The sequence below is a fragment of the Genypterus blacodes genome, unplaced genomic scaffold, assembly GCF_046128005.1.
Source record: "Genypterus blacodes isolate CSIRO-AG114 ecotype Tasmania unplaced genomic scaffold, CSIRO-AGI_Gbla_v1 ptg000250l_1, whole genome shotgun sequence".
NCBI lineage: Eukaryota > Metazoa > Chordata > Actinopteri > Ophidiiformes > Ophidiidae > Genypterus > Genypterus blacodes.
This window is the reverse complement of record NW_027467046.1, coordinates 63,697-87,500: the sequence shown is the minus strand read 5'-3', so window position 1 is coordinate 87,500 and position 23,804 is coordinate 63,697. Positions and strand designations below refer to the sequence as shown.

The 23,804-nt window shown below is 49.4% G+C and overlaps 1 protein-coding gene across 1 annotated transcript in view; it reads left to right on the top strand.

Moving 5' to 3' along the window:
* The window catches only part of cubn (cubilin (intrinsic factor-cobalamin receptor)), a 28,638-nt gene extending 4,864 nt beyond the window's left edge, over positions 1–23,774 (top strand). The window contains exons 12-67 of the mRNA XM_076171420.1: positions 1–125; positions 330–448; positions 588–822; positions 1,039–1,220; positions 1,656–1,815; positions 2,045–2,235; positions 3,550–3,706; positions 4,242–4,417; positions 4,862–5,027; positions 5,118–5,343; positions 5,424–5,554; positions 5,952–6,141; positions 6,591–6,751; positions 6,855–7,036; positions 7,501–7,657; positions 7,746–7,930; positions 8,032–8,191; positions 8,373–8,554; positions 8,740–8,908; positions 8,990–9,171; positions 9,436–9,592; positions 9,942–10,058; positions 10,136–10,249; positions 10,390–10,518; positions 10,599–10,731; positions 10,987–11,192; positions 11,335–11,516; positions 11,739–11,931; positions 12,181–12,378; positions 12,600–12,746; positions 12,831–13,021; positions 13,490–13,658; positions 13,843–14,017; positions 14,097–14,275; positions 14,929–15,138; positions 15,220–15,360; positions 15,563–15,747; positions 16,040–16,211; positions 16,302–16,505; positions 16,597–16,746; positions 16,824–16,945; positions 17,036–17,261; positions 17,440–17,630; positions 17,767–17,923; positions 18,076–18,225; positions 18,357–18,545; positions 18,653–18,782; positions 19,258–19,475; positions 19,726–19,925; positions 20,021–20,183; positions 20,359–20,567; positions 21,427–21,571; positions 21,703–21,884; positions 21,994–22,159; positions 22,995–23,230; positions 23,430–23,774. The exon at positions 1–125 is cut by the window's left edge and continues 68 nt beyond it. Of these exons, the coding sequence (XP_076027535.1) occupies positions 1–125; positions 330–448; positions 588–822; positions 1,039–1,220; positions 1,656–1,815; positions 2,045–2,235; positions 3,550–3,706; positions 4,242–4,417; positions 4,862–5,027; positions 5,118–5,343; positions 5,424–5,554; positions 5,952–6,141; positions 6,591–6,751; positions 6,855–7,036; positions 7,501–7,657; positions 7,746–7,930; positions 8,032–8,191; positions 8,373–8,554; positions 8,740–8,908; positions 8,990–9,171; positions 9,436–9,592; positions 9,942–10,058; positions 10,136–10,249; positions 10,390–10,518; positions 10,599–10,731; positions 10,987–11,192; positions 11,335–11,516; positions 11,739–11,931; positions 12,181–12,378; positions 12,600–12,746; positions 12,831–13,021; positions 13,490–13,658; positions 13,843–14,017; positions 14,097–14,275; positions 14,929–15,138; positions 15,220–15,360; positions 15,563–15,747; positions 16,040–16,211; positions 16,302–16,505; positions 16,597–16,746; positions 16,824–16,945; positions 17,036–17,261; positions 17,440–17,630; positions 17,767–17,923; positions 18,076–18,225; positions 18,357–18,545; positions 18,653–18,782; positions 19,258–19,475; positions 19,726–19,925; positions 20,021–20,183; positions 20,359–20,567; positions 21,427–21,571; positions 21,703–21,884; positions 21,994–22,159; positions 22,995–23,230; positions 23,430–23,537 (9,580 nt within the window). The 3' untranslated portion in view covers positions 23,538–23,774. The remainder of the gene's footprint in view (positions 126–329; positions 449–587; positions 823–1,038; positions 1,221–1,655; positions 1,816–2,044; positions 2,236–3,549; positions 3,707–4,241; positions 4,418–4,861; positions 5,028–5,117; positions 5,344–5,423; positions 5,555–5,951; positions 6,142–6,590; positions 6,752–6,854; positions 7,037–7,500; positions 7,658–7,745; positions 7,931–8,031; positions 8,192–8,372; positions 8,555–8,739; positions 8,909–8,989; positions 9,172–9,435; positions 9,593–9,941; positions 10,059–10,135; positions 10,250–10,389; positions 10,519–10,598; positions 10,732–10,986; positions 11,193–11,334; positions 11,517–11,738; positions 11,932–12,180; positions 12,379–12,599; positions 12,747–12,830; positions 13,022–13,489; positions 13,659–13,842; positions 14,018–14,096; positions 14,276–14,928; positions 15,139–15,219; positions 15,361–15,562; positions 15,748–16,039; positions 16,212–16,301; positions 16,506–16,596; positions 16,747–16,823; positions 16,946–17,035; positions 17,262–17,439; positions 17,631–17,766; positions 17,924–18,075; positions 18,226–18,356; positions 18,546–18,652; positions 18,783–19,257; positions 19,476–19,725; positions 19,926–20,020; positions 20,184–20,358; positions 20,568–21,426; positions 21,572–21,702; positions 21,885–21,993; positions 22,160–22,994; positions 23,231–23,429) is intronic.
* The last annotated feature ends 30 nt before the right edge of the window (positions 23,775–23,804 follow it).

Genomic DNA, 23,804 nt, shown 5'->3' with positions numbered 1-23,804 from the left:
GAATGTGAACGAGTGCTCCAGCGCCCCCTGTGCCAACGGAGGAACATGCAGCGACCAGGTCAACGGCTTCACCTGCACCTGCAGCTCCCAGTGGACCGGACCTCTGTGCCAGACCCCCCAGCAGGGTGAGCATGGGGGGGGGGTCTCTGATCCTGAACTGTGGAACAAACATCCCAAAGACAAACTTTTAATTAAGCTTTTATTATTATGAATCTTATTTTATAGAATTATTTAGTGTTAATGTATCTATTGGTTTTATCCAGTTTATTCTTCTCAAATGTGTGTGTGTGTGTGTGTGTGTGTGTGTGTGTGTGTGTGTGTGTGCGCAGCGTGCGGGGGGTCCCTCCTGGGCTCTGCTGGCTCCTTCAGTTATCCCAACAGTCCAGACCAGGGTGGGTACGATCACCAGGTCAGCTGTGCCTGGGTCATCCGTGTTGACCCCAGCAAGGTCAGTCAGTGTGTATGTGTGTGTGTGTGTATTTTGTTGCCTTTCTTGGCAGTGTCGATCACATTAATGTTAGCTCCGCCCCTTGAACATGAAACAGTCATGCAGTCAGACCTTTGACCTTTGACCCGTGTGTTTCCAGATCATGCGTATCACCTTCCCTTTCTTCGACCTGGAGGCCAGCTCCAGCTGTAACTACGACTTCCTGCAGATCCATGATGGCGACAGCGCCTCTGCTCACATGCTCGGGAAATACTGCGGCCAAAACGAGCCGCCGGAGCTCTACAGCTCCCACAATGCTCTGTACTTCTGGTTCCGCTCGGATCATTCCGTCAGCCGCGGAGGCTTCAATGTCACCTGGCAGTCACAGGACCCAGGTGAGGCTGTCTGCACCTCCTGACTTCCTGTTTAGCACTGATGTGGACTGAGAACTTCCTGTGTGCAGGTCGTATGTTCTGCAAACAGGAAGTCAATCTCAAACTGAGAGTTGTCTTCTCATGTAAACTCGCTGGTGAAGCTCCAATTGCTGTTCTGTTCAGCCTCTGGAACCCAAACAGAACCAGTTCCTTGACCATAATCTTCTCTCCTGTCAGTGTGTGGCGGTGACCTAACTGCCTCTCATGGCAACATCTACTCCCCCGGTTACCCTGGCAACTACCCCCCCAACCGTGACTGCTTCTGGAGGGTGATGGTGAACCCCGGCCTGCTCATCACCTTCGCCTTTGGGACCTTGAGCCTGGAACATCATCCGGACTGCAACTACGACTTCCTGGAGGTGAGCAGAGCTGAAGTTAACCCTAACCCTAACCCAGCATGCTTTGCAATCACTTTTCTTAAACCCACAGAAACAAACAAGCAGAGATCAAAATGTCTGACAAAACTATCCTAACATATTATAAACAAACAAAATGATAATCAGCAATGATCAAAATAATATCTGATTTAATAAATAGAGAGAATTTTGGTCTCCCTCTGTCTCTCTGTCTCTCTCTCCCTCTGTCTCTGTCTCTCTCTCTCTCTCTCTCTCTGTCTCTCTCTCTCTCTCTGTGTCTCTCTCCCTCTGTCTCTGTCTCTCTCTTTCTCTCTCTCTCTCTTTCTCTCTCTCTGTCACTGTCTGTCTCTGTCTGTCTGTCTGTCTGTCTGTCTGTCTCTCTCTCTCTCTCTCTCTCTCTCTCTCTCTCTCTGTCTGTCTCTGTCTCTGTCTCCACAGATAGCTGATGGTCTTCTTCCAGAGGACCCAGTCACGAGGTACTGCAGTACTTCTTCTCCTCCTCCTCTGCAGACCACCGGTCCAGCAGCATGGATTCACTTTCACTCAGACGGGTCTGTCTCAGACCGAGGCTTCTTCATCACGTACACCACGTCTCCAAGTAAGAGGGCTAGAAATGATCATGTTGTTATCTTGCACTTATTCTCTAAATAATGACCTCTGACCTTTGATCACAGTTGCTCTTCCTGCTAACCTCAGTGTTTCACATTAGCTATCTACTCACACTTAGAGCTGCAACATTCCCTGCTAGTTACAAACTAGCATAGTGAATGCCTTGCTTGTGTGTTGAACCCTCATCCAGTGTGTGTGTGTTGTGTGTTGTGTGTCAGGTGACCCTGGCTGTGGTGGCACTTACACACGGAGTGAGGGCATCATCATCTCCCCCAACTGGCCCGACGACTACGCCCACAACCGCCAGTGTGTCTACTTGATCCGCTTACCTGTTGGGGAGACGGTGACCCTCAACTTCACCCACATGAGCCTGGAGAGTCACGGCAGCTGTAACTTTGACTATGTGGAGGTACAAACACGCTTCATCACATGTGGAAGCATCACCACATTGACCCTGTAGAAATATTTACAAATCTGTCCGCGTTTCTCACTGAGCTCAATCAAATCAAAGAGTAGAGCACATAAACGTCTGAAGGGGCCCAGAGCAGCAGACTGAACAGAGCAGCCCAGAGCAGCAGACTGAACAGAGCAGCCCAGAGCCCTGTAGGACCGCCAACAACACCACAAACCATCATGTAGAAGGAGATGGAATACAGAGGTATTCACTCAAACAGCAAAAGATGAATAATAATAATAAAAACAACAACAGTAATGAGTCCTGTCAGAGGGAGAGAAACCAAAAGTTTGGTCTCTTTAAGAGAACTGAGCCTCATCATGTTCTAATAGAGCAGTCAGACAAACATGACTCAGCTCAACCTGAGCTCAGCTGATGATAACAGGAACCTGTAGTTACCATAGTAACTACAGGCGGTGGGCCCAACATGTCCTCTCCCTCTCCTCTTCTGTTCTCCAGCGGCTCCTCTGCTGCACAGCTCCCTTTGCTCCTCTTCTTCACATGTGGACCCTCAGACGGCTCCACTCTTCCTCTCTCTGTCCAGCAGCTCAGTCCATAGGGACTCAGCTTGGGGATCGGAGGGCCACCGGTTTGAGTCCCGTATGGACTAAGAAAGTGGACTGGCAGCTATTTGCCAGTTTGCCTCCCCTGCCGAGGTGCCCTTGAGCAAGGCACCAGATGCCCCATAACTGCTCCTGCGCTGACCTGTCTGTGATGCGTGTGTGTAAGAGGGGCACGCAAGACACATTTCAGATTGACGTGTCTGCATGGTAACATGTTTACATGTGATTTGACCCAATACGGCTTCTTCATCTTCCTCTTCCTCTTCATCTGTTGCTATGCGTCGACTAGAGCTGTAACTTCTTCTTCTCTTGTTCAATTCAACACAAACCAAACACATCATGCTTCTGAAAACACCCATCACCTCCAACCAGGACCCCAGACAGAGACCTCATCCTGACCTGTCTGTCTGTCTGTCTGTCTGTCTGTCTGTCTGTCTGTCTCTTTATCAACTCAACACTAAATGCACTTCTAGCCAACAGAAAAACATTTGTGTCATATTTGAGGCTTTTCTTGTTTGTACACTATGTCTTGATTTTGCAGCCTAAACTGAGATTGAAAACTAAAGTGAAACTACACAAACATGTATCTGTATCTTCATGTTTACACCTCCTCCTATGCTTTCTTCTTCTCCGTTTCTTCTCCGAAATCTGCTGCACCTCCATCCTCATTTCTTCCTCTTCTGGCTGCTCCTCTGTGGTCTTACAGGTCCGTGATGGTGGCGAGGAGACGTCTCCTCTGATAGGGCGATACTGTGAGAGCTCCCCTCCGCCTCCCGTCCACTCCTCCTCCAACTCCATGTGGATCCGGTTCAGGTCTGACGCCTCGGTGAGCCGAGCCGGCTTCAGGGCCGTCTACTCTGTCGGTGAGACTCACCAACCAACCACACACACACACACACACACACTCACACACACACACACACACACACACACACACACACACACACACACACACACATACACACACACACACAGACAGTAGGGCTTGAGATGTAAAATTAAGCAGCATTGAAACATTTGTGGCATCCTGAGGGGCTGTTCCCCCTGGATGTCCGTTTCAGGCTGTGCTCTGATGTCCAAACATACAAATCACGGAGGTTTTCGGCATAACAAGGTGCATTTAATTGGCTTAACAAAAGGTCTGTCCATAATCATCAAAGTATCACAGGTTAGGCTCTGGCCTCGTGTCCTTTCAGCCGGTGCTCTCTCTGCCTCTCTCTGACTTCTGTCAGAGAGAGTTCTGTCATCTGACTTCTGTCATCTCTATCCTTCGAGGATCAGCCTCTCATGATGTCCACATTGCAATGAAATTAACAGCGTGTTTCAACTTTTTATTGTTTTATGGATTATTAATATAACTGGTTAATTCCCCCCCCCCCCCCCCCCCCCCCCCCCCAGCTTGTGGAGGGACTCTCTCTGGAACTGGACAGTTGCGTTCACCCTACCACCCCAATGCCTACCCCCACAACAAGCAGTGTGAGTGGGTGATCAACCAGCCGGAGGGTTTCGTGGTCACGCTCAACTTCCTGACGTTTGAGGTGGAAGGCGGCTCCTGCAGATACGACTTTGTGGAGGTAAAACTTCATCTTCAACACATTGGCAGGCAAAGTATAAGTTTATGTGTCGGTTGAACAAATTCAGGTCCAAAATGTTCTCTATTGTTGTAATAATCAAAGCCTTAAGAGACGGAACCAGCATGAATAAAGATCTGATGTTTCTCCACTGTTCCACTCATGAGCTGAGCAGATCCTGACCTCAACACAGAATGTCTGATCTGACATCACACAACTTAAATTATTCATCATTGACCACACACAGGCTCCATATTAGGTCTGATCAGGCCGTGGTAGCCTTGAGTGTAAACATCTCTCATCATCTTCTTGCTCATTAATTTCTCGTGTTAGTGTGCTGTTGCCTCTCCTAAACTATTCAGTCATCACTGCTGCTCCACTGCTCAATGATAATATAATCATTTGTTGGTATTACAGTGAAGAGCGTCTTGTCTCCTCCTCCTGTAGGTGAGGGATGGCTCCTCTTCAAGCTCTCCTCTCTTGGAGACCTTCTGTGGGAGTCAGATCCCTCAGAGGCTTCAGTCCACCCAGAGGTCCATGTACGTCCGCTTTAAGACCGATTCGTCTGTCAGCAACCGCGGCTTCACTGCCACTTATGGCTCTGCAATGGAGGGTAGGACACATGAAATTAGTTTTTGGTTTTATTTCAAGCAGAAGGTGAAACAACAGATCTGCTGATCTGCTGATCCATGTGTCTCTGCAGGCTGTGGTGCCAGCCTGAGCGCTTCATCAGGGAGTATCTCCAGCCCTGGTCACCCCACCAGCTACCCCCATGGTGCCAACTGTACCTGGTACATCAGTGTCACCCCTGGCGACCTCATCAGGCTGACCTTTGACTCTTTCAACCTGGAATTCCACACAAACTGTAACTTTGACTATGTGGAGATTTACGACAACGGCACGCTGCAGACTGGGACCAGTATGGGCAGGTACTCACGTTCTCATGTTTGAGCTTAGATCAGTGTTCTGCAGGCTGAGTAGGTGAATGACGTCACCCTGGTGCGTTCAGGTACTGCGGGCGCTCGGTCCCTCCTTCCATCACCAGCACAGACAACCTGCTGACCCTGCTGTTTGTGTCCGACTCCAGCCTGTCCTCTGAGGGCTTCTCTGCCAGCTACGTCTCCATCGATGCCAGCACAGGTACACAAAGAAGCCCTTAACCCCGGAGGTAACCTGTATGCCTCCTGAGCTCAGTGTGTATTCGTAATGGAGTGTTTGCCTGTGAAGCACCAATGTGATGTCTCAACAATGCTAATGAACTACTAATCACACAGGATGTTTACAGATGAAAAGTCAATTTGTGGTCTTAAAGGAGACGAATATAAGAGTGCAAAGGGATAAAAGAGTAGCATGAAGTCAAAAAGGGCTGAGGCTCTGTGTCTGCTGGAAGGTCGGGCTGGACCTGATCCAACTCTGACACCAACTCTGATGGTGCAGGAAGGACGACACAGGATGACACTAGCCCAGAATCTCTCTCTCTCTCTCTCTCTCTCTCTCTCTCTCTCTCTCTCTCTCTCTCTCTCTCTCTCACACACAGACTGTGGTGAGACCTTCACCTCCCCCACAGGTTCCTTCTTGTCTCCAAACTATCCAGCTTTTTACCCAAACAGCAGAGACTGCATCTTTAAGATCATCGTTCAGGTCAACAGGCAGATTCTGCTCAACTTCACCGACTTTGAGCTTGAAGGTTCACCGCCATCCTGCCGCTTCGACTTCATTGAGATCAGGTACAACACTTGCTCACCCATGTGTAATTCTGAATAACAATAATAAACAACAACAACAACAACAACAACAACAATAATAGTAAATCATTCTGTCCACCTCCTAACTCTTTTGGTCTAAACTGTGAGCTGCATGTTTGTTTGCAGTGACTCTGTTGAATAAAGATTTGGGGTCTTAAGCTCTTATTATCAATAATTAGTTCGGAGTGGTAAGAGGTTGTAGCAGAGGAAAGAGTCAGCAGGCTGCTGAGTCTGAAGCGTTACAGACGTCTGACTTTAAGTGTTTGCAGTTTGGTAATAACACACACACATGGATGTTAGAGTTACACATAAAAAGTTGACACAGTGGGATGTTCGATGATCTTAAGACACACACACACACACACACACACACACACACACACACACACACACACATTATGAGTGGTGACATCATACACGTCCTTCTTCAGGGATGGCGGCTATGAGACGTCTCCTTTGATCGGAAGATTCTGTGGAGATCAGTGGCCTCCACTCTTGGTATCCCATAGTAACCGTCTGTGGGTTCGGTTTCGCTCTGATTCGTCGGTCACACGCCGCGGATTCACTGCTCACTGGGATGGAACACAGACAGGTGAGACAGACATCACATTCCTCTCTGGTATAAATGGAAGATTTAAAGTGTTCACTCATCATGACTCATTGTGAACCTTATGGCCCTGACCCTGACCCCCCAGGCTGTGGAGGCACTCTGATCACTGCCTCCGGGGGGTTTTCCTCACCTAACTACCCTTTGCCCTACCACCCCAACACTGAGTGCTACTGGAACATCAGAGCCAACCACGGCAGCCTGCTTCTCCTCACCTTCTCTTACTTCCACCTGGAGGCCAGTTCCTCCTGCTCCTACGACTACCTGGCTGTGAGTTCTACACCTGTCCTACACCTGTCCTACACCTGCACTACACCTGTACTACACCTGTGCTACACCTTTATGGCAACTGACCACCACCTGCACTGCTCTGAGTTAGAGTCTGACCTTAGACCCTGACCTCTAACCCTGACAAGTCACCCTGCTAACAAACAGCCACAGACGTCCACATCCAGCAGACTCGAAGCAACATGAGCAACCCGACGCAGGGTTTGTTACAAGATTCGCTGCGTTTCATGTAATGTGTGTGTGTGTGTGTGTGTGTGTGTGTGTGTGTGTGTCTGTGTGTGTGTGTGTGTGTCTGTGTGTGTGTGTGTGTGTGTGTGTGTGTCTGTCTGTGTGTGTGTGTGTGTGTGTGTCTGTCTGTCTGTGTGTGTCTGTGTGTCTGTGTGTGTGTGTGTGTGTGTGTCTGTGTGTGTCTGTGTGTGTGTGTGTGTCTGTGTGTCTGTGTCCAGGTGTACGATGGGAGCAGCAGCAGCGCTCCTGAGCTGGCTCACCTGTGTGGCAGTCAGATGCCTGAAACCATCAACTCGTCCAGCAGAGAGCTGTATGTCAAACTGCGCACGGACAGCAGCGTCAGCACCGGAGGGTTCCTGGCTTCATACACCAGCAGTGAGAACACACACACCCACACACACACACACAGGATGGATTTCAGGCTTAATGAGGTGTTAATGTTGTTGTGTGTGTTTGTGCTCAGAGTGCGATGGAGTTGTGATCTCAGGTCAACACAGAGGAATTGTGGAGTCACTGAACTTTCCTAACACATATCCTGACAACACGCTGTGCCGCTGGACCATCCAGGCCTACAGCGGAAACACCATCAACTACACCTTCCCCTCCTTCCAGCTGGAGTCAGGCTCCTGTAACTACGACTACATCAAGGTACGCACAGGTGAAGGCTGGACCGTCTGGTTCCTCACCTGAGTGTATGTCCTGTCTTCATGTTCTGTGGCTGCAGAGTAATTCTGTTTATCGTCCCATAGCTTTATAACGGTGCTAATGAGCAAGCTCCTCTGATTGGTACTTTCTGTGGATACGCGCCCCCTCCAGCCAGCACCACTACAGGCTCCGCCCTCACGGTTGTGTTCAGATCAGACTCGTCTGTGTCGCTGACAGGCTTCCAGATGCTGTGGTATCAAAACGGTGAATGAATCTGCTTCACATGGACACGAGTTTATGGGTTAGGGTTAGGGGTTCACAGAGAGAATATTGAATTTGTTATTTTTGAACAACATCACTGCATTTGACATTCTGATCTCTATTGTGGCTAAGTATCATTGTAATGGTGAGCTGACTCTCTGTAACCTGGTGTGGCCCCCTCCAGGTTGTGGTGGGGCCCTGTCTGGGCGAGGCGGGTCCTTCAGCAGCCCTGGTTACCCCAGCAGATACCCTGACAACACAGAGTGTATGTGGCACATCAGCACGTCAGCTGGCAGCAGCATCACCATCACCATCCATGAGTTTGATGTGGAGTTTCATCCAGACTGCAACTACGACCTGCTGGAGGTGAGACTGGGACCTGTCTATGTGCTGGATTTACATTCACTTCACACACAGTGACAAAGAGGTGCAGTGGGATTGAAGAGCTCAGCAGTATTTAAAAAAAAAAAAAATTGAACATGAATGAATGATTTTCTAGAAACAAACAGAACCTCAGTTAACTTAACCCCTGACCTTTGACCTGCCCCCAGGTCTACGGGGGCCCCGACCTGGAAGCCCCTCGGCTGGTGCAGCTCTGCGGCCCTACGCACAGTCCGATGCAGGTCTCTAGTACAGGAAATGCCCTCACCGTGCGCTTCAAGTCGGACGCCTATGTTAGCGGGCGCGGCTTCAATGCTAGCTGGACTGAAGTACAGGGAGGTGAGTGGACTATAGGGCTCACATGTCCGCAGTCTGCCCTGGTCTCTCCTGATGTTGGCTGTGCTGTTCTGCCCCCTACAGGCTGTGGAGGTCCTGTCACTGCTCCATCAGGGGAGATCCACTCCCCCTTGTATCCCAGCAGCTACCCAAACAATGTGGACTGTTCCTGGATCATCAGCGTGGACGCAAACCACCGAGTCCTCTTCAACTTCACTGACCTAGACATAGAGCGGCACTCGAGCTGCCTCTGGGACTATGTGGCCGTACGTTCCTGCTTAACTAACTTCCTGTTTCTACCTCTGCAGTCACCATGCTTCAGCCATGTTCGGGAGATTCTTCCTGTGATCTGAGAACCTTCTATAGTGAAAGGTTCAAGTAGGTTTAGTTTGTCGTACATGTTAATGTGTCACTGATGTCCTGATGTCATCACTCAGTATGATTGATGATGGCGGCTGATAACAGCAGGTTGAAGGGTTTGAAGGTGTGTGAACAGCTGGATTTGATCTTGTGTGTGTGTCACTGTGCAGATCTACGACGGTCCGTCCATGTCTGCTGCTCTGCTGGCTCGAGTGTGTGGTTCCACTCTTCCTCCCTCTGTCACCTCTACACAGAACAAAGTCTATGTTCGATTCCGCTCCGACAGCAGCAGGACCCACCGCGGCTTCAGTGCACGATTCTCTGAAGGTGGGTGTCCGCTCACTAAGGGAAGGATGCAGCGCGGCACAGGAGACATGTGTAGGCCTTTGTGTACTTGTGTGAAGGTCAGGGGCTTTACCTGAGGCTACTGAGCTCCACAGTGATCAATCACCTTGTTTCTCTGATAGGTAGGAAGGTTTTGGCCTCCAGGGAAGGATCTTCAGTGACTTTAGTCATTTTGTAGTGTGTATTGTCTATGCGAGTGTGTGTCTGTGTGTCTGTGTCCTGTTCACTTATATACTTATATACTTACACACACACACACACACACACACACACACACACACACATATACACATCCACACGTCACTCATTGATTGACTCTTTGATTGATTAGCTTGTGGTGCTACCATTGTAACGGATGATGTGGGCGGGGCTATTGCATCACCACGGTACCCAGCAAACTACCCACCCAATCAGAACTGCAGCTGGATCATCAGCGCTCAGGAGCCATGTAAGTTCCTCCCTCACTTCATGTTTACATGAGGTTTTACATATGTGCTTGAACTTTAACCCTTGTTTCTGTGACAGTCAACCATGTGACGCTGTCGTTCACCGAATTCAACTTAGAGAGGATTAACTCCAATTGTTCCCATGATGCTGTGCAAATCCTGGACGGTGACAACTACCAGGCGCCCCCTATAGGTACGTCTCTGCATTTGTTCAGACAGTGACCTCACCGTGACCTCACTGCGTCGTCACAGTGACGCCACAGTGAGGTTACCGTGAGGTCAGGTGTGATGATGTAATGTTTGTTCAGTGAGTTTTGATTTGTGGGTTTCCAGGTCGTTATTGTGGTTCTGAGGTCCCTCATCCTGTTACGTCCTTTAGCAACGCCCTGGTAGTCAACTTCCTCTCCGACTACTCTGTATCCAAAAAAGGCTTCAGAGCCACGTACTCTGCATCCACGTCCAGTAAGACCTTATCCCAGATCTTCTCAGACCAGAACAGCAGCAGGATCAGGTCTAAGTGTCCTCTGTCCTCTCCTGTCCAGGCTGTGGAGGAGACATGGTGATGGAGACGGGAGCCTTCAACAGTCCAAACTACCCAGATGCTTATCCGCCTAACATGGAATGTGTGTGGACCATCAGGAGCTCCCCGGGAAACCGCCTGCAGCTCTCCTTCATGTCAGCACAACACACACACACACACACTCATCTGTGGCCATATCAAGAGGGGGGGGGGGGGGCGGCAGCTGATCTTGATAAGCTGTTATTCATCCTAATGTTATCTACATTTACATTAACAGTGTAAACGTAAAGCGCAGGAAACTGCAGGATTATTTGAATGTTTGAAAGTTTGGGTGTTCCTGCTGGCGTCCCAGTTGCTTTTGAGGTTTCAGTGTGTTGACATGTGTTTCAGTGTGTTGATGTGTGTTTCAGTGTTTTCCAGCTGCAGGGAGACACTCAGTGCAGTAAGGACTTCCTGGAGATCAGGGAGGGAAACTCCACGGGCCCTCTGGTCGACCGTTTATGTGGAAACACTCTCCCGTCCAACTACACGTCTGTGTTGGGTCACATCCTGTGGGTGAAGTTCATCTCAGACGCGTCGGTCAGTGGAGTCGGATTCAGAGCCGCCTTCTCTCACTGTGAGTGCGAACACGTCAACACATCACAGATATACTGATACACACACACACAGCTCTGCCAGGAGGTCTGTGTGGGGGTGCTGTAACTGTGGAAACGATTGCATGTCATGTCGGATGTGTAACAGCTTTGTCTCTGCATCAGTGTACGGAAACGATGTGTCGGGGGAGTCTGGACAGATGGCTTCCCCCCTGTACCCCCAAACATACCCCAACAACGCCCACTACCGCTGGACCATCAGTGTGGACGGCGACAGCTTTGTCCAGATCCGCTTCTTGGACATGGATATCGAGGACCTGTATGACTGTCGCTATGACAAACTCAAGGTTAGAGAAGTTAAAGATGATCTAACAGGACATTAAACCTTTGGAACCTTTTTATGATCATTGTTTGTATATGGAGATGTGATCAATGCCAGGAAATTAAAACAATTATCATCAGACTGACAGTCAAGAACCAATCAAACGTCTTGTAAAAAAGCAAAGTGGTCCTGAGCTCAACACTTAAACACTTTGACCCCTCCAAACCTGTGGACTTGTTTGATTCAGATCTTTGATGGCCCCACCGTCCATGCATACCCCATGGGGACGTTCTGCGGTCTGAGCCTGCCCCCACCCATACGGAGCTCCGGCAGCACCGTCACCTTGCAGTTCCAGTCAGACACTGTGGTGGGGGGGCGAGGCTTCCTGGTGGAGTGGACCGCCATTCAGGACGCCGGACCCCCGCCTACCATCACACCAGGTGGGACAGAGGGACAGGTGGTATCTTCTGCTGAAGCTTCATACTCATTCAGAACATTCCAGTACAAGAACATGGAATTATAAACATGGAGGTGCAGATTGGAGAATACTTATTTTATTCTTTGATGTAAAGTAATACAGAGCTGCAACCTCTGGTTGTCCATCATGTAGTATCATGACATCCTTCATGTGTGTCACACGTGTACCCTCGCATGAAGGTTTGCCTGTGTGATGCATGTGTGTGTTACAGGTGCGTGTGGCGGCGTCCTGGTGGCGGCCGGCTCGCCGGGCTTCCTGTTCTCTCCGGGCTGGCCTGCTCCGTATCCTGATGATGTGGAGTGTACTTGGTTAATCCGGTCTCCAGGGTCCACAGTGGAGCTGAACATCCTGTCTGTGGACATGGAGGACGAGCCCATGTGTCTGTCTGACCGCCTCGTCATCAGAGACGGTAAAATGTCAAACACACAGCAGGAAGTGATGTCACCGATGTGAGAAGAGGCCTGTAGTGACGAGATCTTCAAAGCCTCTTCCTCAACTAAAGGCGATCACAACACTGTTTATGTGTGTGTGTGTGTGTGTGTGTGTCTGTCTGTCTGTGTGCATGTGTGTGTGTGTGTGTGTGTGTGTGTGTGTGTGCGTGTGTGTGCGCGTGTATGTACGTGTGTCCAGGTTCCAGCAGTGTTTCCCCTGTGCTGCAGACAGTTTGTGCTCGTGATCCTCCAGGTCCTCTCCACTCTTCAGGAGACTCCATGTTCCTGCTCTTCTCCTCAGACAGCAGAATCAATGGCCGGGGCTTTAATGCCTCCTATGCCAGAGGTCGTGACCTTACCACACTTACCAGGCTGTAGTTTGCTCTCAAGCTCAGCGAGTGTAGACTCATGCAGGCGTTGTGTCCCTCAGGTTGTGGGGGTCTCCTGCATGCAGACAGGGGGGTCGTCAGCAGTCCCCTGTACCCTAACGATTACCCTGCTGATCTGGACTGTAGCTGGCACGTGATGGTTACCCCTGGATACCGCGTCTCGGTCAGCTTCCAGGGTGACTTCGAGATCCGAGGCTCCGGGGAGGCGTGCAGCTCAGGCGACTTTGTGGAGGTCAGACCAGAAAGAAGATTATGGATCATAGATTATCAATAAGAATGAGTAAATGTATGAGACCCGTCCTCACTCCTCAGGGTTACCATGGGTTACCCTGACCCTAGCCCTCAGTACGATGCACCGCATCTCTTCATCTTCGTCATCAGGAGCGTCTCTCATGTAGCATTTATAGAGATGGAAGGGTTAGCCTGACTAACCCTGAACCCTAAACCCTAAACCAAACCATGCCTCCTTCCTGTATGGCAGTAGTGTCCTAGGTTGTGGCGTCGTACAGCGTCACTTTCAGGAGGGAGGTTCAAGTCCGTCTGATCGTACTTTAAATGAGAAAATGTTATGAGAGTGAGGGTTGCACTTCCTCCATTCATCTGGCTGAAGAACAAAAACGATCTATTGCTACGCTGTATTCATGTAAGTATGAGGCTCAAAGGTTACAGATGTCCTCTGATCCTGGTTTCTTCTCCTCAGCTGAGGAACGGTCCAGATCTTTCCTCCCCCTCACTGGGGGGTCGTTTGTGTGGTGAAAGTCGTCCTTCAAACATCCAGACCACCGACAACCACCTGCGTGTCCACTTTGTGTCTGACAGCAGTAACATGGGCCGTGGCTTCATGCTGACCTTTGAGGCCCACAGCACAGGTATCATCAAAACAAAACAATCATCAATAATTACTCAAGAACAAAGAGCAAAACACAGCTAACCTTAACCCTAACCCTCCATGTGACTTCAGGCAATGTGTGTGTGTGTGTATATGTTCTATATTTACAGTGTATGTGTGTACTGGAGGATGTTACTGTGTTGTTATGTTGTGTGTGTCCTCAGCTTGTGGAGGCTTCGTGGAGCTGAATGATGGTGACCCTCCTGGCTACATCGTCTCACCCAACTACCCAGAGAACTACCCAGAGAACCTGGACTGTATCTGGGTCATCAGTGTGCCCAATGGAGAAGCTGTGCAGATCGACTTTGAGGGTGAATTCTATATCGAGTCTACACCCAGGTACTGCTTCATCTTCATCCTCCTCTTCTATTTCACATTCTACAGTTCTGCAGCCTCCACTCTTCTTCTGCCTTCTCAGCTGTATATACGATTACCTGGAGCTCCGTGATGGCTCCTCATCCAACGCCGACTCCATCGCCCGACTGTGTGGCAGCACACTACCGCCGACTCAGCGTTCCACCGGGGCTTCCATGTACCTCAGGTTTCGCACCGACACGAGTGTCCCTCACAAAGGCTTCAAGGCAAAGTACTCTATAGGTAACTATGACCTCATCATGAAGTGTAGTCTGAGGCTACGCGCCGGCGTGGAAGCTTTTAGCTGCACAATGTCACCAGAGGCACAGAGGCACAGGAAATGGTCAGATGAAGGTGAAGGACTTGATCTATTCTGGTTGTGAGATCAGGGCTGGAACACGTCGAGGATCCAATCCTTCATGGACCTCAAGGACATGTTTTAATTTCAGCACTTCAGTTAAATTGTTGTGCTCAATGTTTTGGGCATTCCAACCCAAAACATTTTCTGTTGTTTGTGTAGCTGTGTATATTGTAGCACAAATGTTAGTTTTGTTAATTCACATTATGTCCCTATGATACAAAGATTCAAACTTCAATACTTAAAGAAGTAAGTGATACCCACTTGGGCAGGAGGACACCTCCCCTAACTGAGGCCAGCGAGCCACCGGGCCAGTGAGCCAGCCGGCGCTGTTCTTCACCTCCACTCAGTATATCAGTGTCCTACCAAAATAAAACAAGAACTTCCGTATTTCAGTGTTGTGTCCTGTTGCAGCTCCACATGTTGTTTGTCACCTTCTCACATGTGATGAATGCATGGATCATACACACGAACAAGCACCTCTAGTCCTGCAGGTTTGACTGGTTCAGCCTCACGTGATTTCTCCTGCTTCTCTCAGCGACATGTGGAGGCTCCTTCAGCGGTCTGGCCGGTTCCATCCGCAGCCCCGGGTATCCAGGATCGGTTTATCCAGAGAGCTCTTTGTGTGAGTGGCACCTGGAGGCCCCCACAGGTCACTACCTCAGCCTCACCTATGAGTCCTTCAACCTGCAATTCTCTGCTGACTGCTCTACAGACTACGTGGAGGTCAGAGAGTACAACGCCTCAGGTCAGTTCATGACTGAACCTTCCAGTACCTACCAGAAGCTCTGCGTTGACATCCTGTGTGTGTGTGTGTGTGTGTGTGCAGGGCCTCTGCTGGGCCGTCACTGTGGCAGCGACCTTCCTGCCTCCATGGACACATCTGACAGCTTTGCCTTTGTCAAGTTTGTGAGTGACAGCAGCATAAATGCGGCGGGCTTCAGTCTGACGTTTGAGGCGAGCGTAGAAGGTGAGAAGACAAACAAACAATGTGATGTTTCCAGACTGTTTCTCCACCCAAGTCCCACCTGACATCTACCCCTGACCCTCACGCTGTGATTGGCTGCTTGTGCTGTTGTGTAAACGTCTTGTAACACTCTGAGGAAAGAAGTCAAATCCAAATATGAGTGCGAGGTGATGTGTTGATGTGTGTGTGTGTGTCTTCCCTGCAGCCTGCGGAGGAGAGCTGAATGCTCCATCTGGAACCTTCTCCTCTCCAAACTATCCCAACCTTTACCCTCACAGCCGGCTGTGCCGCTGGGAGTTGCTGGTGCCGGCAGGTCGCAGGGTCACGCTCACCATCCTTGACCTGCGCCTGGAGGGTTCCGGAACTTCCTGTGTGTTTGATTATGTAGAAGTGAGTCCCTTTTTTCAGCTCTTCCTCTCTTCCATCAGCTCCTCACTTCCTGTTCACACAGCGTACATGTGGAGCCACAGCGACCTCGTCTGGAACACCGCTGTCGTTATCTCTAACGTTTAAAAATCAGTGGACATGAAATCACAGAAAACTTTAGAATATGACAGAATCTGTTTCTCCCACATTCACACACAAATACACACACACTCACACTTGACTTGATAGTGACATCAAATGATGCGACCTCTGACCTTTGCACTCACTGGCTCCATGTTTGCTCTGGATGTCGTAGGTGTTAAACGGTTTGGCCTCAGACGCTCCTCGCCTGCAGAGGTTCTGTGGTTGGATACCAGAAGGAACACAGGTTCGTTCCTCTGGAAACACCATGACAGTTGTGTTCCGCACCGACGCCTCAGTCTCCAACGGGGGCTTCATGGCCTCCTACTCCTCCTACGAGCCTGCAGGTAAGACAGGAAGGTGAAGGCCAGATGATGACGAAATGTGAAGCAGCTTTAAGTAAAATGTATCTGTGTGTGTGTGTGTGTGTCTTGTAGAATGTGGTGGTATCCTGAGCAGCCCAGCTGGAGGAAACCTCACTTCCCCTGGTTACCTGGTAACCAACTACAGCAACAATCTGAACTGTGAGTGGCTGATCCAGAACCCACATCACATCAACTCCTCCATTGTGGTCCTGATCCAAGACCTACACCTGCAGAACCACCAGACCTGTCAGGCCGACTACATCCAGCTCCGCCTGGGTGAGGAAGTTCACACGTTCACTACAGGAAGTTCACACGTTCACCAAAGGTCACAATGTCAGAAAAGTGAAGAGTGTTTCCCCTCTGTCAGGTGACTCAGAAGGGGAACTGTTGGCCCGGTTCTGTGGTCAGACCACACCCCCAGTGCCCATTGTGGTCTTTACTCCGGAGCTTTGGGTTCACTTCCAGACTGACGGCAGCCAGGTAGATCTGGGCTTCAAGGCCACGTACCTGTTCTCTGGTAAGTTCTCTGGTTGAGTGTCCTCGGCTCAAATGACAGTTTCAGTGTTTCTGACGCAGACTTCCATCTTTCTGCAGAGTGCGGGGGCCTGCAGTCTGGAGAGGGGGGGCTCTTAACCAGTCCCAACTACCCCAGTGTTTACCCGAGTCCCAGCCGCTGTGCCTGGCTGCTGGAGGCCCCCCCGGGTCACACCATCACAGTGTGTTAACATTTCATCACTTCATTTCATCATCACAGGTGCATTATGGGTTAATGTAATCAGTCACTAACCCTAACCCTGTCCCTGCAGCTCACATTCACGTACTTCAACCTAGAGCCACACAACTCATGTAGCTGGGACTCTGTCACCATCTTTAATGGGGGGTCCCCTGGCTCCCCTGTGATTGGTCAGTACTGTGGGACCTCCTCCCCAGAACTCATCCAATCAGGATCAAACAGGCTGGCTGTAGTCTTCCTGGCTGACCACAGTGTGTCCAGAGGAGGCTTTGAGGCATCCTGGTCAGCTGACTCCTCAGGTACCAGACGCTGGTTAGTCTCTGCTGCCATCTGGTGGTTAGACAGGACATGACCCAAACATCATGGAGGAAAATGTCATCAAGTTATTTAAGACACTTTTGTTCTTTTACCACATCTGTGTGTCACTCTGGCAGCAACATGCAGTGTGTTTCATATGTGTGTGTGTGTGTTCCCCAGGCTGTGGAGGAGTGATCCATGCTGACTCAGGAATCATCAAGTCTCCAAACTATCCTCAGAACTTCCCAGCCAGTGTGGAATGTTCCTGGCAGATTGTAGTTCATGAAGGAAACCACGTGGAGATGAGCTTCAATGTCTCAGACTTCCAGATACCAGACAACTCAGGAAGCTGTCAGTCCAGCTACGTCAAGGTGCCACAGACACATCTTCACTTCCTGCATCTGAGAAACTCACAGTGTCCACCCAAATATAACTTACATGTATCGATGCAGAATGATTTTCACATTCTAAAGATCACACAGTTGTGATGATTGTGTGTTCATGTAGGTTTGGTCGGGTCAGTCCCAGGCTGCTGAAGCTCTGCTGGCCACAGGCTGTGGGTCCGAGGCCCCCGGCCCCATAGTCGCTCCATATAACATCATCACCACGAGATTTCAAGCCACCGGGGACACAGGAAAGGGCTTTGCTGCTTCCTTCAGCATGAGTAAGTCTCAGAGAGACAGAGTGAGTGAGTGAGTGAGTGAGTGAGTGAGTGAGTGAGTGAGTGAGAGAGAGAGAGAGAGAGAGAGAGAGACTGACAGACAGACAGACACCTGCAGTATTGATCTCTTCCAATGATCTCTGTCTGTCTGTCAGGATGTGGAGCAAACTTCACAGCCTCCAGCGGTCGTGTTGTTTCTCCAAACTACCCTGAGGATTATCCAGTGTCCTCCAACTGCAACTACAGGATCAACGCAGGAGAGCAGACAGTGATCATCCTCACCTTCAGGGTTTTCCATGTGGAGGGTCAGTCTCCTCTCCACATATCAACCATGAAGAAATGCATTTGATCTATTCAGAGCAGCTGTTTGCAGGCCAACAAATAACTGTGTGTGTGTGTGTGTGTGTGTGTGTGTGTGTGTGTGTGCTCTCTCCAGCTCACTCTGCCTGTCAGTATGACGGTCTGAAGGTCTACCGTGGTCTGGTTCCCAGTGGCCTTCCTATGGCCACGTTGTGTGGCTCCAGTGTCCCGGGGCCGCTCTCCACCTTCGGCCCCATGCTGCTCAACTTCTACTCTGACTCTGTGATCGCAGACAGAGGATTCATGGCAGAGTACACAGCTACACGTAAGGCAACAACCACCGCAAACCACTCACACGCTGTTCACATACACATGTTGTATAACCTGTGTGTGTGTATGTGTGTGCGTGTGTGTGTGTGTGTGTGTGTACAGCGTGTGGTGGTTTCTTTAACGCCTCAGCAGGTTCGGTCAGCAGTCCTGCTCTCTCCATCATAAATTATCTCCACAACATCAACTGCAGTTACCTCATCTCAGTGCGAGCCGACACTGTTGTGGATCTCAAGTAAGACCTGGACCGGATTCTTAGACCGCTGGAATGGACAGGACTGTATTTGAGATTTTAATTGGCTTCAAAATGGTTGTTTTATTTTTCATTTTCACAAAGAAATAAAATCAGAAACATGAACGCTGAACAGTTGTTACAACAGAACACATTTAGCTGTTGCTTTGGTGCTGTTTGTTCTTCTTGTTTACATCAGGCTCTACTTTGATATTATTGTGTAATTAGACAGATGAGATGATTACATTTCGTCTTGCTAATGAGACACTGAATCTTTCATTTGCTTCAGTTGATTCCCCTCATATTTACTGTAAATAACCTGCAGAAAACAAAAACAAATGACATGTGGGCAGCCTAGTGCCTTGTTCAAAGGACAAGGCAGCATTGTACGAAGACAAAGCTGCGGACAGCGCCTCCTCTCTATTTGAATATGAAGCAGAAATCGATACAATTATGTCTCTTGATCGTCTCTGCACAGGTTCAACACCTTCCATCTGGAGGCGTCGTCTTCCTGTCGCTATGACTACGTGGCAGTATATGATGGACAGGACACCCTAGCTCCTTTGCTGGGCAAATTCTGCGGTAGGGCGCTGCCCCCCAACCTTCGCGCCTCCACCAATCACCTGTACATCATCTTCAGGACGGACGCCTCAGTGAACGCGGTCGGCTGGAGGGCGACATACAGCGAGACACTGGGTAATAAACACGGAACATGGATGTTAGAATGTATTCCATGTTTTTATCCTTTTATCTGCTCGCACATACACGACTTCCTGGCTCCCCCATGTTGTGCACTAATGCTGACGTACTGCAGACCTGAACCTCCGGTGTCCCCCTTCACTCTCACACTGTTCACTGCTGAAGATAGAAAGCTTGTGGTCGTGTTTCCATCTTGTTTGTGAGGAGACGCAGCGTGTTGCAGTGTGTGTGTGTGTGTTTGGTGCAGGTCCAGCTCAGGGGTGTGGGGGCTTCATGTCCACGCCCATGGGCCTGATTGGCTCTCCAGACCCGAACCTGGACGGACGTTACGAACCCCGCATGGACTGTGTGTGGACCATCGAGGTTCCTGTGAACCAAGCAGTGAACCTGAGCTTCACCTCCTTTGACCTGGAGAGCTCACCCACGTGTCGCTATGACTACATCAAGGTCGACACGCACGCATCACGCCTTGCATGATACCATCTCTGGCTCTGTATCCTTTCCGTGTCTTCATCCGTGTCCTTGCCATGTTTCTGTTTCAGGTGTATGATGGAGACAACATGAACTTCCCTCTGTTTGGGAAGTTCTGTGGAAACTCTATGCCTGCAGCCATCAGATCCTCTGGAAACTTCCTGACCGTTCACTTTGTCACTGACGGCTCAGTGCAGCGCCGAGGCTTCAACGCCACCTACAGGGGGGTGCCGAGTAAGATCCCACCCCCCCCCCCCCACACAAACACACACATACACACACAAATACACACTAACCCAAAGTATCACTGAAGTCTTATTAGACTTATTAAGAATAATTGATTGCTTGGATTCATTGATTTGGTCTGACCCCTGACCCTCTCATGTTGTTCCTTTTATGAACGCCTCAGTGGTTTGCGGTGGGAACCTGAATGCCTCCAGCAGCATCCAGACTCTGACCTCCCCCTTCTTCCCTAACGCCTATCCACCTTTCACCTCCTGCCGCTGGATCCTGGACGCTCCTTCCCAGGAAACCATCAAGGTCTCCATCCAGACCTTTGTCCTGCAGTCCAGCCAGAGCTGCTCCACCAACGACCTGGAGATGAAGGACTGGCCTGTGGTGAGTTCCTCCAAGACTCTGGACTCTAGGTCTGAATCCTTCTCTTGCTCCTTCCATCTGGCTCACACTCACACACACACGGTGCTTATTTTAGTTCTGTGTCAAGCCAACTTCTAGTCTCTAGTCTAATAAATTATTATTATTTCTTTTTTAGTCCAATATCACACCCAGTGTCTTTACAGGCCCACAACATCAGGAAGGTCCTGACCCGCTTAAAGCTCTAGAAAGACCAGGCAACACTCCACAGACAACTTCACGTGTGTTTAGAGGAACACAGAACACATGCCTTCATTTAATCCCAGCAATTGAGAAATTCAGATTTCAGATCCATGCAGTTCCTACAAAAATGCATTTTTACACACACAATGCAAACACTACACACAAACCACACACATCTGAAAATTGCGCCCCCCTCCTACACACACACACACACACCCATGCACCTGAGGGGGCGCCACCAGCAGCCAGCGCCCGTGGAGCAGGAAGGGGTTCAGTGCCTGGAATAAAGCAAACTGGCTGCCATTCAATGCCGAGTCCCCTATGGACGGAGCCACTCCTTCCCCAAAATGTTTCATTTAGAAAAGAGAGACAGAAGAAGAAATCAAATAATGCGATGAAATATGTTTTACTCCTGGAAAAGCAACAAGTAGTAGAATAAAAGAAAGCTTAGAGGTTCTGTAAATAAAAAATCTGTCATTGAATAAAATAAAATCAAATTCAGTGCATCAACGACCTGAGATGTTCCTCTGCAAAACACCGCTGTAAGAATCAGTGAAGCAAATTCGTTTAGCTCTCATTTAGTAAAATACAAACTACATGAAGGCGTGCTGCATGTTGAACATGTTGAACATGTTTCCAGGGAGATTATGGACAGACACACAAGTTCTGTGCGTCTGACGCTCGTCCAGCAGACTTCTACAGCTACGGCAGAACCTTCCTCATGCACTTCAGATCTGACAGCTTCATGCCAGGAAATGGCCTGAGCTTCACCTTTCAGGTAGCAGGTGAGCTCACCAGCGACCCCACACACACATGGCCAAGACAACCACAAACACAACCACAACCAGCAGAGGGCAGTGCAGCTCCAGTGATGAAGGCCTCAGTGTGTCTTTGACCCTGTTGCTTGTGCGTCCAGGTTGCAGCAGAACCTATGAGCAGGCGTTTGGCTCCCTGCAGAGCCCCGGCTGGCCCGACATCTACCCACACAACATGGACTGCACCATGATCCTGCAGGCGCCGCAAAACAGCAGCATCTCCTTTTTCTTCAACAGCTTTGACGTGGAGAGACACACAAGCTGTATGTTCGACTACCTGGAGGTAACGGCACACACACACACACACACACACACACACACACACACACACACACTGTGTGAGAAGCACCAGTACATCAACGTTTTCTGACTGGCTGTGTTGTGTGTGTCAGGTGCGTAATGGGAGCACAGCCGACTCTCCTCTGATTGGTCGTTTCTGCGGTAACACACTGCCCAGTCCCATCTTCCCTCAGTCAAATCTGCTCCACCTGCGTTTCAAGAGCGACTACTCACATACACGAGACGGCTTCCAGGCCACGTGGACGTCCTCCCCTCACGGTGCGTAGCCATGTTATCTACACGCTATCAACACGCTATCAACACACTATCAACACGCTATCAACATGCTATCAACACGCTATCAACACGCTCTCATGGTGGAACCTCTCACCGTCACTCTGTAATCCTCAGCTTCAATATCAAATGTGTAGATTTTCCTTTTATTTTAATAATTTTTGTTACAGTGTTTTCATACTGGGTGGAACTTTCAAACCTTCACCATCTTCATCTCCTTCACCTCTGACCTCTGTGTGTTCCTCTGTCAGTGTGTGGATGTTCTTCTTCTCCTCTTCAGGTCTGTAGGTCTCTGATGGACCCTGATGGATCCATGATCAGGGGTTAGAGTCTCTAAACCTCCTCTACATGAAGACAGAAGCTTAGATACAGACTAATATGGTGACCTCTGACCTTCTGATCCTATAGTAACCTCCTGGTCCTTCTCTCATCAGTATGCAGCTGGTGTGATGAAGCAGCTGAGAGGATGTAGAGCAGATAAACATGCAGGGCGTCGTGAGGACAAACAGTAGAAGAAGAACAGAGATGTGAGGAGGAGTTAGCCATCATCACACAGCTCACTGAGTGAATCCAGGAGATACAGTGAGCTTTTATTGTGGAGAAGAAACAACAACATGGATCCACAAGGGTCCATTAGAGACCCACAGACTTGAAGAGAAGAAGAACATCTACACACTAACACACTGACAGAGGAACACACAGAGGTCAGACGTGAAGGAGATGAAGATGATGAAGATCTTTAGCTTTAGTAAATTCTCTAAAGTTTGATCTTTTCTGCTTAACGTTATTTTAGTAAGAGATGATTTTTGTTGTGCCCCAGGTTGTGGTGGCGTTCTGTACGGGGACCACGGTTCGTTTTCCAGTCCCAACTTTCCAGGCACTTACGCCAACAGCAGCCACTGTGAGTGGACGATCACAGCACCCAGAGGTCGCCTGGTGACCGTCACCTTTGCTCAGATCAGCATCGACGACCCCGGTGACTGCCAGAACAACTTCCTTAAGCTGTACAACGGGCCGGACTCGTCATCGCCGGCTGTGGGACCGTACTGTGGGACGGTAAATACCATCAGTGTGAAACCTGGTTGATGTGTTAATGATCGATAGATTTGATTGATAAATCCCCTCAGCTGATGTCAGTGAGCTCATGCAGCCTCTTCATCTTCATCAGATGCCACGTTGGTCAGGATTTTGTCAGGAAGCTTGAAACACACAACGTCCTATTGGTTGTGTAAATGTTCTTCTCTGTTTGTTTCAGGAGTCGAGCGTCGCTCCATTCACGGCTTCATCTCATCAGGTCTTTGTCGTTTTCCAGGCTGAGTATGCAATCCTGCCCTCAGGATTCAGACTCACCTGGAGCAGCTGACGGAGTGCACGCACACGCACACACACACACAGACAGACACAAATCTAAACATTTCATGATGTGATGATAATAGATAAGATATTGATTTTATGTCGTGCATCATTTTAATTTTGTCACGTGTGAAATAAAGGTATTTTATTTTGAAAAGCTGTGCTCGGTCTTTGATGAACTCTGACCCTAAGATGACTGCTCCATCCAAACTGAGCTGTGACATCATCGTCAGCACTGCTCCGACTGTCAGACCTTTGTGTTTCAAAGTTGCTTTAA